Genomic DNA, 17,842 nt, shown 5'->3' with positions numbered 1-17,842 from the left:
GTAACTTTCTCAAGCCATGGAAGTAAATTCATATTCAAGTGGGAGAGGTAAACCAACAAATGAGTAGTATTCGTATATTAAATGTGCAGAAACTTATTTTAAGGATTTAATTTTGCTGTTGGGTTATTTGGATATTAAAACCAGATTACCTATGGTGATAAACATAGACTTAAGTGCAACAAAGTAAATAAATAAATAAATAACATTATAAACATAGACTTAACTGCAAACCATCATACTTACTTAAACCGGCCTAACTATGAGAATGACCAAAATACCCCTCATTAGCTCCTTTATTCTGTACTTCTACTTATTTCCTACCCTTAAGACTACTAGGAAGTGTCACAGAGTTAGGTGATTTACTTATTGCTTTATAAATGTTTATAAATCCTGTGATTATTTTGGGTTTGAATGAATAACACACAGTTGGATACATGGATTGCAATCCTGTTGTGTAGAAAGTGTAGATCACTCCTACACATTTTGAAGAACTATGCAGAATCCATTCATCTAAAAATAACAAGAAGAAAAAGAGAACAAATTCTTTAGCTTTTCTGATAGATCACCACTAGGCATCACCAAATTTTGACCAATATAGATTATTTACAAATGTACTCACTACTCGTTCCCAGTAAAGCACTCTTGTCAATTCAATAGTCACGCACTAGGGCTTCATAGCACAATAGAAAGAGAAAGCAACATTAGCATAGAAGGCAGGTACCTGATACAAGATTCATGGTTCAGGTCTATAGAACTTCAAGTTCAGGAACTCCTCGGTATCTATAGAACTTCAAGTCCAGGAACAAACAGTAGAAACCATGTATCCACAATTCATGAAGTATTGTCAATTTCTAGGTTAACCAAAGTAGAAAATCCAATAAATTTGTCAAGAAATGTATACATGTACTCAAGTTAAAAAGACACGAGAGTACCTTTGGCGGGAGCATTGATAAATAAAACCCTATACGAGGCATTTCTGGCTTATGTAGTTAATAACGAGGGTTTATGGGTTTTCTTGGTGGGGTATTCTTTTTATCAGTGGATTCATCTTACTCAATCTCACATACTGATATTGATTTCCTGCTTCTAATCCTAGAACTTGAACAGTAGCTCTTCTTCCTCCTCTTTGACCTAGAATCATATGAATCGTCTGAATCATTGATGTGAAGAACTTGAAGATGAAAGATGGAAACAGAGGTGGAGGAGCACAAGGGAAACCAGATACAATAGAAATGAAGGCCAAAGACCGCCTAAGAAGTGATTGATGCCAAAAAAATAGGGGGGAAACGAAAATCGCTAAAATCGCATGAGATAATCCATGAATTTTAGGGAAATACCACCGGTTGTTTGGGGTTTTTCTTAGTAGCGGGATTTTTTTATAATTCTTTTGGGATTTCATTGTGTAATTTTTTGGAGTGCAATTCGATCATCAATGGTAGAAGGGTTTTTACAGAGAATGAAGATCTAGAGGGAAGGATGAGGATGCATATCACGGGTGGTTTAAAATAGTGATGGGGGTTTTGTTATCGGTGTAGTGCGACAGGAAAGAATGGTTGGAGAAGATGGTCGGAGACACTTGGCGGAGCGAGATCGGAGGTCGGGTGGTGGTACGATGCTGCTATGAAGACGAAGGCCTAGGGTTTTTTCTTGCTAATTGGAAATTTTTGGGATTCAATAGGCGGGTCAAATCCCGCCATAAAAACGCGTGTTTCATTAAAATGTTATAAAGCGACACATTTAGAGGACGCACATTTTATGAAAGGCGCCCTTCGCATTTACTTTTTTTTTTCTTTTCTAACACTACTTTTAGGGCACGCACAAATGCGTGTCCTATATCCTTCAAATTTTGCAAAATTGACATTATTTTTTAGGGCTTACACAAATGCGAGTCCTCTATCAGCGAGTGTCATTGTTTGCGCGTCATTAAAGGGTTGTTTTCTAGTAGTGGTAGCAAAACATGGTGTCGTAGAAATAGAGGAACCCAAAAAATTAAAGTAGTACAGGGAAAGAACTCATCATGGTTAAATAAAAGAATAAAAAGAAAACCATAAACCTACAAACCAGCCACTAAGACATAATCAGAACTTGTTCTCCATAGGTCACCATATAATATTAATAGAAGATTTTGAATCATGTTGGACTTGGATCGTAAATGTCTTTCTAGCATAAACTTTCTCCTCGTCCCAAAATTCCGAGGAATCTGTTGCAACTTTTGTTGTTTGCAGCTGATCACCTTTACTTTTCCTAGGAACGAGCTCAGCTCCAACATAACTCTCATTCTTCAATAAATTCCAATCCATGACTTTTAGGGAAAATGAAATCATATTGTATGATGAATTTGGAAATGCAGTGTGCCTCAATGAACCAAACGAAACGTATCCTATGAATGTCATTGTTCCATCATATATAGGCTCTACTGCTTCATTAGACTCCCGCAAAAGCTCAAATAGAGAATTTTCTTCATATACCTCCTGCTTCACGACTATATTAATACACGGACGGTAGATTTGGGTAACTACACATACTAAGAACCCACAATATTCATTGTACCAATCATCAGGAAGATGCAGTGTAAATGTTCCCCTAAACAACCTACCCACAAACCTATTTGGAACCTGAGGTTTAAGAATGATATTGATAAAGTAAACTTCAATAGCATTTCCCTGCCATGGAAAACATATTTACTTATAATTCTTAGGTTTGGGTTTTATATGATAATGAGTAAAATTTAAAAGGTAAGTAGAACTAAACCTGGAGCATGGAGTCAAGTAATATGCAACCAACAAGTTTGTTGTTTCCCAGAATTGAGACATTCCACAACCATTTACAGTTTGAAATATCTCCCAAGCTTTCAAGTGAGAAACAACCAATTGCTAAAACAACAGCTATACTTGATGGCAGATCTGACAATTTTACAAGGCCTTGGCAGCATGACACGTCGAGCAGTTTGAGCTGAGGAACTTGCAGGAAACTAAAATTTAATTGTGAAAAGTGATTTCCTGATAGATAGAGTTTCCGCAAGTTGGGTAACTCCCAAACAGCAGAGCCGATTTCTTTATCTCCCAAACTGCAGAAGCTAAGATCCAACTTTCTCAAGTTCTTGAGAAAGAAACGTAACCCTATGTGGTTCATATTGATGTCACGCAAAAAATGCTTCACATTTTTGTGAGGGGAAGAAGGCTCCATTAAACAACATTCAACACCAGGAAGATTGCTGCAACCACACCTCCAACAATTAACAAAAAAGTCTGGACAAGATCCTACAGAGGACGCAACTTTACTCCCACTATTATCATCCAAATGAACATGTGGTAAACTCTCCTTGTTCTCTTCTTGGATCCCTGAGAAATTAAAAAGTTCAGGGCATGCCAAGAACTTAATGGTCTTGAGTTTCTTTAGTCGAGTAACAGGTGGAAACATCTTAAGACGATCACAAAATTTAATACATATGAGAATAAGCTTTTCCAAGCGTCCAATCGATGGATGAATCTCTTTTAAACGCCAACATCCATTAAGAATGAATCTTTCAAGATTTGGAAGTCCATCAAAATCTGGTGTCATGATTAGGTTATGCAAATGGCAGAGTTCAATTGTCTTCAAATATGGCAGCAACTGTTGTATACAAGTGCAAGCAACTCAAAATTTTGGCACACATACAGGCATATATATATATATATATATATATATATATATATATATATATATATATATATATATATATATATATATATGAAATATGTCTCAACTTAGACAAAAACCAATTCCTATGGAAATCATTTGAAGTGTTTGTTTGATAACAATATAAAAAATACTTAATATAAACAAAATAATGAAATAGTTTTGAACCCAAATTGTTATAAATGTTTTATAATGGTTATCAATCAACAAAAAATAAATTTATGTTAAAATCTTACGTAGATAATAATACATTGTTTATCTTTAAAAGGGTATTTATATTGAGCTTTACATGAATACCATGGATTACAATGACCAAGGTGTCTACATCATATCAAACAAGTTATGTATTACCAAGTTTATCGTGATTAAGAGAATAAAGGGTTTGTGCTTTCAATACTAGCTACTAGTTATAAAAAATATAGTTGAAGCTGCTTGATGATATTAACAATTAGTTAGGTCGAACATTCATCGTCCACTTTGTTTTCATGTCTTAATTAGCAGAAAGACAATAAGAATTACCTTATAACCCTCCCAAAGTTGTTTTTGCAAGCTGTTAAACAAAATTAGACGACAAAGCTTCCTTTGTGGAAAATTACTAGGCATAAATTCACCGGCATATTCAATCCACCTAAGGTTCTTCATGTTTGCAGCAATTGGCAGATAAGAATAAGCCATATTGTATCTAACTTTTATTGCTTCAATCATCTCAAGTTCCTATGATAGAGGAAAAATGGTGTGAGAGTTGCAGTAAGAGTGCTTCTTTATACACTTATATCATGAAAAGCTAGCTCAACCATTACCGTCATTGCATCTATAGCACATATAGTCATAATATCTTCCTCCTTCCAAATTCTACTATGTTTTTCAGGATTGTTAGGGTGTTCCCCTCTAACAATGTGATGTCCCATTTCTTGCACAAGATCATGCATATCAAACTCACCATATTCTGAAATAGTTATGAGAGCCTTTTGTATCAACACCTTTACTCCTATAACCGGATGGAAACCACATTCACCAAGGATCTTCATTGCCTTATCTTTCCGTTCCCTCCTAAAAAAGCATGCAATATCTAGGAACAATTCTTTCTCAATTGGTTTAAGTCCATCAAAGCTGATTTTTAGCTTTTCTACAATATCAGTATCCGGGATCTCTTTTAGTCTAGCTAATGCACTCCTCCACTCATGAATGTCTTTGTCACAAAGAAAAGAACCAAGAACTGTAAGTGCCAATGGAAGCCCACCAGCATAAGTGATCACCTCTTTTGAAAGATGGTCATAATCTTCCACAGGCCTCTTATCCCGGGGTGCATGCTTGTAAAAGAGCTTAATAGCTTCATCACTGTTTAACAATCTAATATTGTATACTGCATTTACTTTGTGTGCGGTTAATAAATGTTTATCACGGGTTGTTATTATTATTCGGCTTCCTTCACCAAACCAATCATGTGATCCAGCTAGTGCTTTTAACTGGTCGAGGTTATCGACATCATCTAAAACAATCAAGACCTTTCTGTGGCGAAACCTATTATTTATCAAGCATCTTCCTCCTCCAGCTCTGTTTACTTCCATTTCTGAAAGAATTTTTTCTTTCAATTTTCCCAAACCATACCTGCCTGATTCCTCTCGAATATTTTCAACAAAGCAGCAGCTGTCAAACTTGGTAGAAATTTCATTGTAGATAGAAGATGCAAGAGTAGTTTTACCACCACCCCCAACCCCCCATATTCCAATCATGATCACACCACCTGACCCAATTTGTAACTCCAATTTCAAACCTTGCAAGCGAGCATCAATTCCGATCAAATTCTCATTTGCACTTGAAGTTGCTGGCTGCAACTTCCATGAAATTTCGACTACAATTTGTTTGATGCCTTTTGCTTCATGCCTACACATTGGACATAAAAGGATAATTAACACCTGCTCACATAGAAAAAAGATTACTCTATGAAATAAAGAGACCAAGTCCTAATTACCTTTTACTTTTCACATCCAAACAGAATTTCTAAAATCAATAACACAAGTAGTTTGTAGCAACTTTCTTGGGAAGAAGGAATAGTTTCAAATTGCAAAAAGTAAAGCTACATGGGTTTGTTGTCGTAACTTGAAGAGAGGTGTCATGTACGAATTTAGAAATAAGAACATAATAGATTACATCACAGCTTAATTTGAGCTTATCCATAATCCTAGGACTTGGGATGCCTTTTAACTTGGCCACTAGCATACGAAAACACATTTACTTTGAGCATCTTATAATCTTGAACAGAAAACATATTTGGCTCAAAACAAGTGATGTAGTCAAATCCTCTCTGTTTATAAAGTCATCAACTTCACCAAGAAATATTAAAACGAAGACAAATTACCCATTGGCAATGTGTTTGGGTTCCCATCCAGAAAGGTTACTTGCATCCACGAGTGCTTTTCTCCAAGATTCAACCTTGGTTTTGTTGTCCAACTCGTGTTTAGCAAACACTTCTCCGTATTTCCGTTTTGGTTTTCGTACTTGAGCAGGATTCACGTCATAAAATATAGGCATAACGATCTGGCCTCTCGTATCCCTGCATTTCATAATATATGAAAGTTCATCCAGACACCACGACGAATCACAATAGTTTTTTGAAAATACAATGATGGCTATCTGTGATTCTTCAATAGCCTTCATAAGGGATGGGTGGATCGATTCGCCTCGGGGGAGTGTTTCGTCGTCCTTGTAAGCAAAGATACCTTCTTGTTCAAGAGCCGAGTAGAGATGGCCCACAAAAGTATTTCGAGTATCTTCTCCTCTGAAGCTAAGAAAAACATCGTACTTCCAGAACACAGAAGATGATGGTGATACCATCAATGTCTTGACTTATTGAGATAGAAGATATGTGGTTTGAGCACCTCAATGAAAAGAACTTTATACAGAGATGTGAGTTTCCAATATAACCTGTTATCATGTTGGAAAACCTGTAAGAACTCAAAATTGAACAGGTTACCACGTAGAAAATCTCATAACCAGTCCTTACATTTTATTTTTCATTTCTGGTCGTAAAAACTCCTTTGAATGTATAATAGAAGTTACAGTTCTAAAGATAGGCATGAAACAATTTAGGTAATGTGAGTTAGTTTTTCCACAATCACATTGTAAAAACTAATGTTTTACTCTATATTCTACTTTGAGATTCTTCTTAAAAGAAGTGGAGGAGATTTCTGAGCAAAACCAAATTTTAGCAAACTCCCTTCCCGAACTCTGTACTTTGCAAGCTCATACATTAATTTCCATGGGAAAATAATGAAAAAGTAATTATAATTCCATACGGTTCATTTGCTATGATGGAATGGAATGAACAAGGTAATAGTATAGATCATTACATTTTATAGTCATGTTAGGTTGGCTCAAAATAATGGAATGAATTATTCGAACATAATTTTTTGTTATGGATTATATACAAAACTAAATATATTAACTTGATTAATTAAACGTGTTATTTTATTTAATCAAATAAAGGTATTCTTAAATAAATTACATATAAGCATATTTCATTTCGTATAAAATATATGCTATATGTATTTCAAATAGTTAGAAAAGAAATTATATATCAATTACAAAATTGTTTTCACACTTAAGATTACCATAGAATCTTAAAACATAATTACAATATTGTTTACAAACAGCCTCTCAAGTTCATGCTAACTAAGGGTAAACTAATACACTCCATGAAATTCAATCGAAATGGTCTTATGTAATTTTTAAGTTTAGCAGACCATCAATATACAACAAAGTTACTTAATTCTGGATTTCCTAAGCACTACCACTTTCATCTTCACCATTCTGATCCTCTAGAAAACTTCACACTCGCATCAATGGTGCCTAGATCCAATTCTCCTTGGAGCGCAAGATATATGTTCACATTTATAATTTGATGTCAACATTTATCTCTTGTAATACAAAAGGACATATATAGCCTTTAAAGAAACTTTACTAGGTCACTATATTACAATTTTTATAATTTTACCATCTATTAAAATTCAGACTCGTAATCATCATTAATTATAAGTGTATTGATTATAAGTCTCTATTGGTTTCACAAGGCTTAATTTATGAACTTTTGCTTTCCCATTACACCAACACCTATAACTTGTATCCGATTTAAAAAGGTTAAGTTGAAACTCGCCAAAAGGTCCCAACAATAGATCCTCTACTTATGTTTACACCAAATCAATATTTTCATCGCTAACCAGAATCAATTTGAAACAACACAATTGGTAGTCAGTAAATGTCCTAACACCTTTCGACAAACACACATCACTACAACACGGACCTGTTTCACTTTCTTTTTGTATCCACAACACATACACACATCATTAGTCATCATCCTCCAAATTCCATTCATTTATAACATACACACATCACTATAATTTGATCATCTAACTACACTAATTCTAAATCTTCACAACTTCCATTTCTTTCATGGTAACTTATAATTCATCGATTTATCAGTTTGAAGAATGTACCTCAGATTCCGTGAAAAATCAAACTTTAGCAGAAACCCTTTGTAGCTCTTTACTCTGCAAGCTTATACTTCATCTCCATAGGATTCCTTAATTTATTTTTTTAACTTGGATCGATTTGAGTAGGTAGGTACCGTTGACTCTTTTCTATCATTTCTTCATTTCCATTAACGAAAGAGTGAAAACAATAAGAAAGTAATTATAATCCTTTATATATTTACTCATGTTTCAGAGTTTCATTATTAGTCATCACAGTTCTTAACACTATCACATCCTAACCCGTAAAATAGGGATATTTACAAAACTGGTCACCTGATTTTGTAAGATATAAATAAATGATCTAGTTTTTGGCGATTTGCAAAAATACATAAATAGGGCATTTGGGATTTCAGAAAATACATAATGTGTATTTTATCTCATTACAAGGGTCACTGTTCAAAAACTCTATCTATCAATTTTCGAAATGACAATTATAAATTTTCTAATATTACTGATTTTACCACCAAATGTCACATTTTGATGCTATAGTGTCTTATCTACTTTCCGTTTGTTATGTTTCGAAATGATAATTATAAAATTCTATCGAGTACCTCCTTAGTTTTGATTAATAGGGCCATTCTTAATAGGGCATTTGGGAATTGGGATTTCAGTAAATATATAATGTGTTTTATCGCATTGCATGAGATACTTTTCAAAAACTCTATCTACCAATTTTCAAAATGAAAATTATAAAACTTCTAATATTATCGATTTTTCCACTAAATATCACATTTTGATGCTATTGTATCGTATCTACTTGCCATTTGTTATGTTTCGAAATGACAATTATAAAATTTTATCAAGTACCTCCCTAATTTTGATCAATAGGGCCAGGTCGTTGTGTAAAACATCGAAAAAAGGGCCATTCTATTAAGTACCTCCCTAATGTTGATCAATTTGTTATCTTCTTATTTTGGTTAATTATGTCCCAATAATCAAGTCAAGAATAATCAAATTTAAAACATACATGCAAACTTTTATTAGTGTTTGGTTCTTGTAGATTGTATCAAAAGATATATTAGTTCTGGTATTGGCACATAAAGATCTAGATAGAGACACAACACCATATTTTGGGAAGGTGATTTAATTTTATGAACTTTAACAGCAGATGGTTAGCATAGGTCATGTATAAGAACTTTTTTCTTCCGCACTCGACTACATAGAAAGATCATTAATGGGGTCTGCTAATATTCATGAATGTATCCTCATACTTGCCAACTTTTGAAGTTTAAGAACCAATTTGACATCAGAGGCGGACTTGTAGCTATGGAACGTATGCATGCGCTCTTATTAATTATTCGATATCCAAAACAAAAGCACAAAAAAGTAAGAAAAAGAAAAAAACAAATTGTCAACTCATACTCGAGCGCAATACACAATCAGAATTGACTCTCATCTCTCTGTTGACTCTCTGATTGATCGCAGCCTCAATATATCTGTGCTCCAGTTATTCATTCTTCTATTACTTAATTAGGTGGTTTTCTCTTGTCTCTATTTGATTAAAGATAACTTATATTGGTAAACAATGACTAATAATTATAAAATGATAAACTATAACTTAAACATTAAATCATTGGTTAGTTAGTTATGGTTATTGGTAAGCTTAACGTTCTTAACAATTAGCTTTATTTTCCTTGATAGTTTGTAAGAAAGTTACATAATATTAATAATATGAGTGATCAATTCTTAAATGATAATTCAGTAACTTATGTAGATAAAAATATATTTTTAAAGTTCACGATAAAGATACACGGACCACTTTCAACATAGGAACATAAGACGAGAGCAACTGTATACTACTTTTTTGATATTAAGTGTCTTTTTTTAGACAATACATTTTTTTTTCTTAACTTGCTTCAGTGTCTCAAAAAATAGATCCTCAACCTATCTTTACACCCAAACGATTTTTCATCACTAACCTGACCTGATTTAAAATACCACAAATGGTAATCAGTAAATGACTAATAATGAACTTCCAAAAGTATTTGGTGCTTAAACATAGCAATACAAGAATTCAATAGTCATTTTCCTCCAAATTCCATTCATTTATAACATACACAGCAGCATATTAACTTCACGGATTGTTTAATTTGATCATCTAACTACAGCAACTCAATAACTTCACAACGCTGACTAAATTAGGTCAAAATACGATTATCACAACCCGGATCAACATTTTTTTAACCCACTGATAAATTTTACTTAATAACTTATAGAAAACTTCATTAACACTTCCATTTCTTTCTCGGTAATTTATAATTAATCAGTATAACAGTTTGAGGAACATACCTCAAATTCCCAGCAACGTCACACTTTAGCAAACACCCTTTCTAAGCTCTTTACTTTGGAAGCTTATGCTTCAATTTCCAATAGATTTCTTCTAATAATTTTCTAAGCTTATACCTTCCCTTCATCATTGACTCGTTTCTCTCCATTCTTCATATCGATTAACGACGGAGTGATAATAACAAGAATATATTTATAATTCCTTTGATCAGTCATCACAATTCTACACACTATCACCTTAAACCCTTAAAATGTGAAAAATATCACAAAACACCAAAATATTAGGAAAATGTTTTTTTTAATAAAATTAACATATTTTTTTACATAAATGATCACATATTTTATTATGGGATCATGTAAAATCATCCTTTGCTATGATTTCACATTTTTAAATGATTATACCACCAAAGATTAAAGATAAATAAAAAGTCATGTCTTCAAATATTGCGAAATATATAATATTCCATTTATTTTATTTTTTTGAATTTTTTTGTGATGCACACCATTGTAAAAATGAATTTTGCAGCATAATATATATATATATATATATATATATATATATATATATATATATATATATATTTGACAAGTGTCATGCAATTAAAACCCCTCATTAATGTTATATATCATTTATCATGTCACTTGTCAATCTATTAATTATTCATTTCAAATTTCAAATGTTAAATTTCCCACTCTAATTTTATTAAATTAATAATTGATTATTCATTTTAAATTTCAAAATTTAAAATTTCTCCCTTTAATTATATTAAATTAATAACATTAGATTAAAAAATAAAATAAAATTAATATAAATTATAAAATGATATAACTCCACGTATTTATTTAAATTAACGATTATAATTTTATATAACTAAAAATATCTCTTAAGTAATAATTTATTTAAAATAATTGTATAATAATTTTGATTTTTTAATACGAAAGTTTAATTAATTTTATAACCGTGGTTATCACGGGTTATAAACTAGTATATATATATATATATATATATATATATATATATATATATATATATATATATATATATTTCACATAGATATTACTGCAAAGTATAAGGTTATTTGTGTAACACATCAAAAAAAAGACCATATTCTTAAGTAGTTCCTTATTTTGATCATGCTTGTGATCATCCTATTTTGGTTATGATTGTTGAAGTCAATCAAAGTCACAATAACCAATTTTAAAACGCGTATTAAAACTTCTATTAGTTCTTGGTTCTTAATGACTAGGTGTGAGATCCGTGTATTACACGAGTTTATTAAAAAAAAGTTAATATCATAAACTATGATGAATAAGAAGGTAATTGAAATACAAAGTAATAAAAAAAACTATTGACATATTGTAAATAATTATTAGGAATAAAAAATTTTGAAATAGTTCTTTGAATGAAAATTAGATATCTTATTTCTAAGGTTACTGTTATACATTTGTATTTAAAAGTAGTTATTTCATCAAGGGCAAAACAATCACATTTATTGAGAAAAACTATCGAAACCAATTGCATGTTTTGTTTAAGGGAAAATATGACCAGAAAATACATAATATATAGTTGTAGTCGGATGACTTTGGAAGTTAGATGTTATAAAAAAGACTTTATATTTAAATTAAAAAAAAAAAAAAAACAACACTACTTTCCTACACCCCTTTACATTGATAATAAATATGAAATGACAATTTGTAACTAAATAATTATAAAATTTGAATACATCCTAATGTGTAATAGTATTCTGTAAAGAAAAAACTAAATTGCAATAGGAAACATTGATATTTTTGTATTTTTCTGTATTTTTTTTATAACATTGATATTTTTGTATTTTTTTTACAACACATACACACAGCTAAACAATGTATTTTTGTTTTGGAAAAAATGTTATATATATATATATATATATATATATATATATATATATATATATATATATATATATTGTTAAAAAGTTTACTGCAATTTTATAGATTTTTTCCAAAGTTTATTGTTAAATTATAATTTTTTAACAAAATATGCAAAAAATCACATTTAAGGAAAGTGCAATGCTAGTTTCTGCAGAATTTTGAAGTTTTGAGAATTGTAAATTTTAGTTTTTTTTGGAAAATATGGCAAAAATATGACTTACTATAAAATACTTATTTGAGTAGGGGTAAAACAGTAAAATTTGTTCCCATTTTTGTATTTAATTATAACACATTCACATGGTAACACATTATACTATCAATTTGATGTTTAATATAACACCATAACTTTTTAATATATTTGAACCCAAAAAAATTAAATTGGCAGAAATTTATTATTTATAAAATTACAATGCTATTTTTTGCTTAGTTATGAAGTTCTTTTATAATTCTCATCTTTTTTGGAAAATAGGTAGAAATTCATGGGTAAATCAGTCACACGCAGCATAACAATATACTTTCTTATGAAAAAATGTTAAAATAAAAAATCTATAAACTACAATGCTACTATATTTTGCATATTTTCTACAGTTTCATTGTTTAATTTAATAATTCTATAAAAAATGTAGAAAAAAAATGTTAACACGGCAGAAATGTGACTCATTATAAATTAGTTTTTAAGTCGTGGCAAAATAGTCAAATTTGTTGTCAATTTTGTATTTGTATTTTATACATTTCTATACGGTTGGTTGACAAGGTAAAACAACATAGAGACTATAAAAATCACAATCATTAATCATACATTCACAAACAGTTATTTTATACATAATTTGATGTTTTGTACGTAAGTCAATCATCGTTATTTTTAATTTATTAATATTTAAAATGGTTTCAAAATATTAAAATCATGTTCTATTAAGTCAATATCAATGATAAAAATATAATTTTGCACAATAAATATAAACTTCAATAGAATGAAAGTAAATAAATAACAATGTACTTTGTATTTTTGATATTTGATTTTTGATTTTTATGTTTCATTGATAATTTTTATGAAAAAACACAATAAAAGCCAACGATTACCATTGTTATAACTCCTTAAAATTTTTTAGTTAAATACCCTATTAACAAAAATTTTGAAAGCACCATATTGTAATAAAAAAAACACAGTGTTGACAAGTTAAATAACATAGAATGAACAAATTAAATAAAATATCATTTTGACTAAAAATTCCTTTACTATATGTTTTGAGTGTTTCCTATTAAGTTTTTTATTCATTTTTAAGTTATCCAAATAACAAAAGAAACAAAAACGGTAAAAATAATCAAATTTACTAAAAAAATAAAAATTTTCATTATTACAAAAAAATGAGCATTTATTTTACTATCTTCACAAAAGTATAATGTTGTAAACAATATAACCATTTGGAATATTTTTACCGTCAAAAGTTGACTAAAAATAAAATACCATTTTAATTTTTATCATTTTCACCAAAGTGAATTGAAAAAAAGCACCCCAACATTGATTTCCACTCAAAATTTACAAAACGGTCATCTCGTCTAGATGAGAATATTTGTTATTAAAAATGCCTATTGTGACCTTTTTAAACTTGACAAAAGGCCTGAAAAAATATCATTTTAGCTGCACAACTTGCCTGCAAAGTAATGGTGTCAAAAATACCTGATTTACATCCATTTTTACATCCATGCAAGCAAAATCACATTTTGAAAAGGAGCATTTACATAATTTTGATAAAAATCTTACTTTTCCTATTAAAAAAATAATAAAAATGAGCACTATTTTAACATTTTCACCAAAGTAAATTGCCATTTTGTCATTCGCTCCAAAGTACATTGCTATAAACAGAACATTATTTTATTTGGATCTATTATATTTTGATTTATGGCAGGTTGAAAACAAAGAGCATCTCTAAAATAGACATGATGATTTATGACCAATATTATATAGTTTTCTTTCCAGGGCATTTTGGACATTTAAGTAATAGTGAATGGTTACTACCATGAAGAATGATGCATAATAACGACCCTTAGCCTCAAAGATGCCATGATCATCGAACAGGGTGCCATCATCCATGCAGATTACAAGGCATTTTGGAAGTTAGTAAATTTGAAAATAAAAAGAAAAAATGTTAAATTATGAAAATGACGATCAATATATACCCAAAATTTACGTGTTGAACACATAGCTTTGATGAGGCCTTACAAATGAGGCTTAAACACCTAACCACCTGATGCTCAAGCTTCTCAAATTGGTCTTCATTTATTTGATTCCCATCAACTCCAAATTTGAATTGGGTTTATGAGTTCACTCTTTGAAGTTGAAAAATACGTACCTTTGCTATGATTAAACTAATATATATGAAAATCCGGAATCATTGAAATGACAGTAAGTGTTAGAACCATCTTAATTAATATTGTAAAGTTGTATGGTTGCTGATTTATAAAAGTGAGAACATTATGTAAACACATTGAATTTTATTCATGAATAGTCTAATATAAATGCATCAAAGGATTAAACATAATAAAACTTTTGGGTTGTGACAGGAGCAAGGACCCTCAGTACAGGATCCTACGCCAATGTGACAAAAAGGTTGGCAATCACTATCCTTATGACAAGGGTCGGGAATCACACGATCGCTCATAGCATGACCATTGTTTTTAGACGTAGATTTATGGTTCACTACATATCCTCTCTCAGTGAAAGCATATGACATCTACATACCTGCAAAGTGTATCTCGTTAGCATTGAACTCTGTTAGTTTCTGAAACTACAGAAGTAGAGAAACAAATTGTAACAGGAATGGAAAGCAAGAATACGACAAAAAAGACAATCTTTTAGTGAAAGCATCCGCCTCAAAGGAATCAACTTATGTCTGTAGGTTCAATCATCGATTGCCTATGAAGACATATATACAAGAGAAAATTCATATTAGTGGTACAAAAAAGGAATCCCAATAATCAACGCTAATAAATGCGAGAAAATTCATATTAGTGATACAAAAAGGCATCCCAATAATCAACACTAATGAACGCATACTGTTTTAAAGAACATTTATGTTAGGAAACGTAACGTATAATCTTGTCATTAAAAATTTGATCTTATAATATCATTTATATATTTTTCTTACCTAATTAGGGTCAAAAAATAGAATCCTTCCTTCCAGATCAGCCAATCCATGAATTTTCGGTTTCATACCTTGTTTTAATTGGTTTTATATTTAATACAAAAAAAACCACAAAATTCCATGTGGAATTAATTTTATTCAAAAAAAAAACCACAAATTTACATGTGGCAAAAGGCTTAAGAATATGACAAGTGGCAAAAGTATTTTCATTTATTAGGGAGGATTTGTACCAAAAACCTATTGGGTCAGGTATGTTCACATAAAGAAGATCTTGATAAAAATGGAATATTGTATTTAAGGAATAAGATTTAATTTTATGAAGAACTTTTAAAGCATAGGGTTAGCCTAGGTCATGTATTGGACCTTTTTGCTTCCACACTTGACTAGGTCTTAAAGATCATTAGTAGGTTTTAATATTAATTTGTAAATTTATTATCTTGCTTAAGTGCAAAAACCATTTTGATATTGAAAATAAAAATATTGATTATGATATGTTTTTTCTTTTTCCTCTGTTTATTGAACAAGTAAAAACTTGATCTTGGCAATGCTTCATCATGAGAAATGAGGTTGGGATCTGAGTAACAAACAATTTTAAGTTAGGATGAAAAAGAAAAAAGAAAAAAAAATGAAAATACCCTAACAAACGCCAATAATGAATCCAAATTCCCAAACACTCCCTTTCCAACAGCCTTGTTCTGATTTACTCCCTTGTTATTGAGTCTTGACAAAAAAAAAAAAAAAAAAAAAAAAAAAAAAAAAAAAAAAAAAAAAAGGGAGGAGATCAGAAGACGATGATACGGGATTCCAAAATCCTGTAATCCGACTATCAAGTAAGTGAGGAACGATTCAGATGACTCCAATTCGACCTATATTATTATGTACATCGGTCCCCCAATACCCTTTCCATATCATCACACTCGTTCTCCCATTCTCTGTCAATGCAATTGTTCGCCATTTATCTGTTTTTGATTTCATCTTATGCTGTTTTCCTGTTTTCTGTTGAATAGAGGAATCGGCCCTGATTTTAACATCATCAATCTGCTACTTTATGCATCTGGCTTCTTCGGTTTTTCCCATCAAAGGAACCAATTATGCAAATTGTCTTTGATTCGAGATCTCTGTTTAGATATGCTGTTGTCCTGTTGAATATATGATACCCAAATTTATCTGTGATTTTCCCATTAAAGGGACCAATAAGGCAATTAGGCCGCTATATTTTCCAATTCCAATATGGTTTACCTTTTACATAATCCAAAGTCTGATCTGTATATGTTTACAGTTCACATACTAATTAATATCATTATCAATGAGTTACTGACTTATTAGGCTGTGTTAGTGTTTTAGTTCATATAGTACCAGAAGATTCCAAAAAAGATGTATATTGAGCAGCAAACAGAAAAGTAGGGATTCCCTTCCTATTCATTAGCCCAAATTATCAGAAAAAAATGTCATTCTCCCTTGTAGTTTTACTGGATGAAGAAACTCCAATCTAGTTATTGTGGCTTTTAGCCTTTTATGTTGAAGCTGATTGAATGAATTTTATATGTTTTGAACCCATTTTGATCTATTTGTTTATCCTTCTTTATCTTAATTTAGTTACTTAAGTTGATAGCAATCTAGTTGGCATTGATATTCTGCTGATTCCTAGTAAAATATATGAGATCCTACTTTTCCAATTCACAATCCTGAAACTTGATTGCCATTTATTCCAGAAAAAAATGAAATGCTATGGAAAGAATAATTGGATTAAAAGTCGAAAAACTGCCTATAATTGGTCCCCGAAATTAGTTTGAAAATTAAAAGTTTATTTTGAGCTTTTTAATTGTATGCCAGTGCAAAATATGTTCTATGCTGAAGTGGGATCCTCTAATGGCATTATTTGATCCAGCTCGGGATATATCAGTGATGTTCAAACAGTAAGAATTTTCCGTGCTCTTTATCTCAAGTTTGATTGAAAATAGTACAGGTTTTGTAAGGAAAATATCAAGGTAGTAACAACTAACAAAGTTTCTATTAGACTAGGAAACAAAAAATTATTATATGTATTGTATTGTATGTTTGTAGTTCTCGGGGTACCAAAACTGTAACATTTGTTATTATATATATCATAGTGTATGATGAATTCGAAAATGTGGTGTTCCTCAATGAACCAAAGGAAACATATCCTACACATGTCGTTCCACCATATTAAGGCTCCACTGCTACACTAGACTCATGTGAAAGCTCAAATAGAGAACCTTCATCTACCTCCTGCTTGATGACTTTATTATTAGAGAACAACACAGAAAAAGTCAT

At 30.9% G+C, this 17,842-nt stretch overlaps 1 protein-coding gene and 1 long non-coding RNA gene across 2 annotated transcripts; one reads left to right on the top strand and one right to left on the bottom strand.

The window, feature by feature from the left end:
* Positions 1–2,099: 2,099 nt before the first annotated feature.
* LOC145067019 (TMV resistance protein N-like) lies at positions 2,100–6,598 on the bottom strand. Its single transcript, XM_079014248.1, has 5 exons — positions 6,038–6,598; positions 4,446–5,562; positions 4,198–4,392; positions 2,752–3,612; positions 2,100–2,663 (listed from the first exon to the last, which is right to left on the bottom strand). Exons 1-5 carry the CDS (start codon positions 6,511–6,513, stop codon positions 2,100–2,102), a joined length of 3,213 nt encoding a protein of 1,070 aa, XP_078870374.1. The 5' UTR covers positions 6,514–6,598.
* A 9,502-nt stretch (positions 6,599–16,100) lies between these two features.
* Positions 16,101–17,677, top strand: LOC145065912 (uncharacterized). The gene is made up of 2 exons (XR_013688569.1): positions 16,101–16,377; positions 17,381–17,677. It is a non-coding gene; the product is annotated as an uncharacterized LOC145065912 (long non-coding RNA).
* The last annotated feature ends 165 nt before the right edge of the window (positions 17,678–17,842 follow it).

This window comes from Lactuca serriola, chromosome 8, assembly GCF_051521515.1.
Source record: "Lactuca serriola cultivar US96UC23 chromosome 8, Lser_US96UC23_V15, whole genome shotgun sequence".
Taxonomy (NCBI): Eukaryota; Viridiplantae; Streptophyta; class Magnoliopsida; order Asterales; family Asteraceae; genus Lactuca; species Lactuca serriola.
The sequence above is the reverse complement of the archived record's forward strand: the minus strand, read 5'-3'. Positions and strand labels throughout refer to the sequence as shown.

Excerpts from the sequence above, each read along its gene's own strand:
- LOC145067019 (XM_079014248.1), bottom strand. The coding sequence starts at position 6,513 with ATGGTATCACCATCATCTTCTGTGTTCTGGAAGTACGATGTTTTTCTT. Across the intron at positions 5,563-6,037 it reads CCCAAACACATTGCCAATGG|GCATGAAGCAAAAGGCATCA; the intron begins GTAATTTGTCTT and ends TCCAATGTGTAG. Across the intron at positions 2,664-2,751 it reads TACTTGACTCCATGCTCCAG|GGAAATGCTATTGAAGTTTA; the intron begins GTTTAGTTCTAC and ends TTTCCATGGCAG.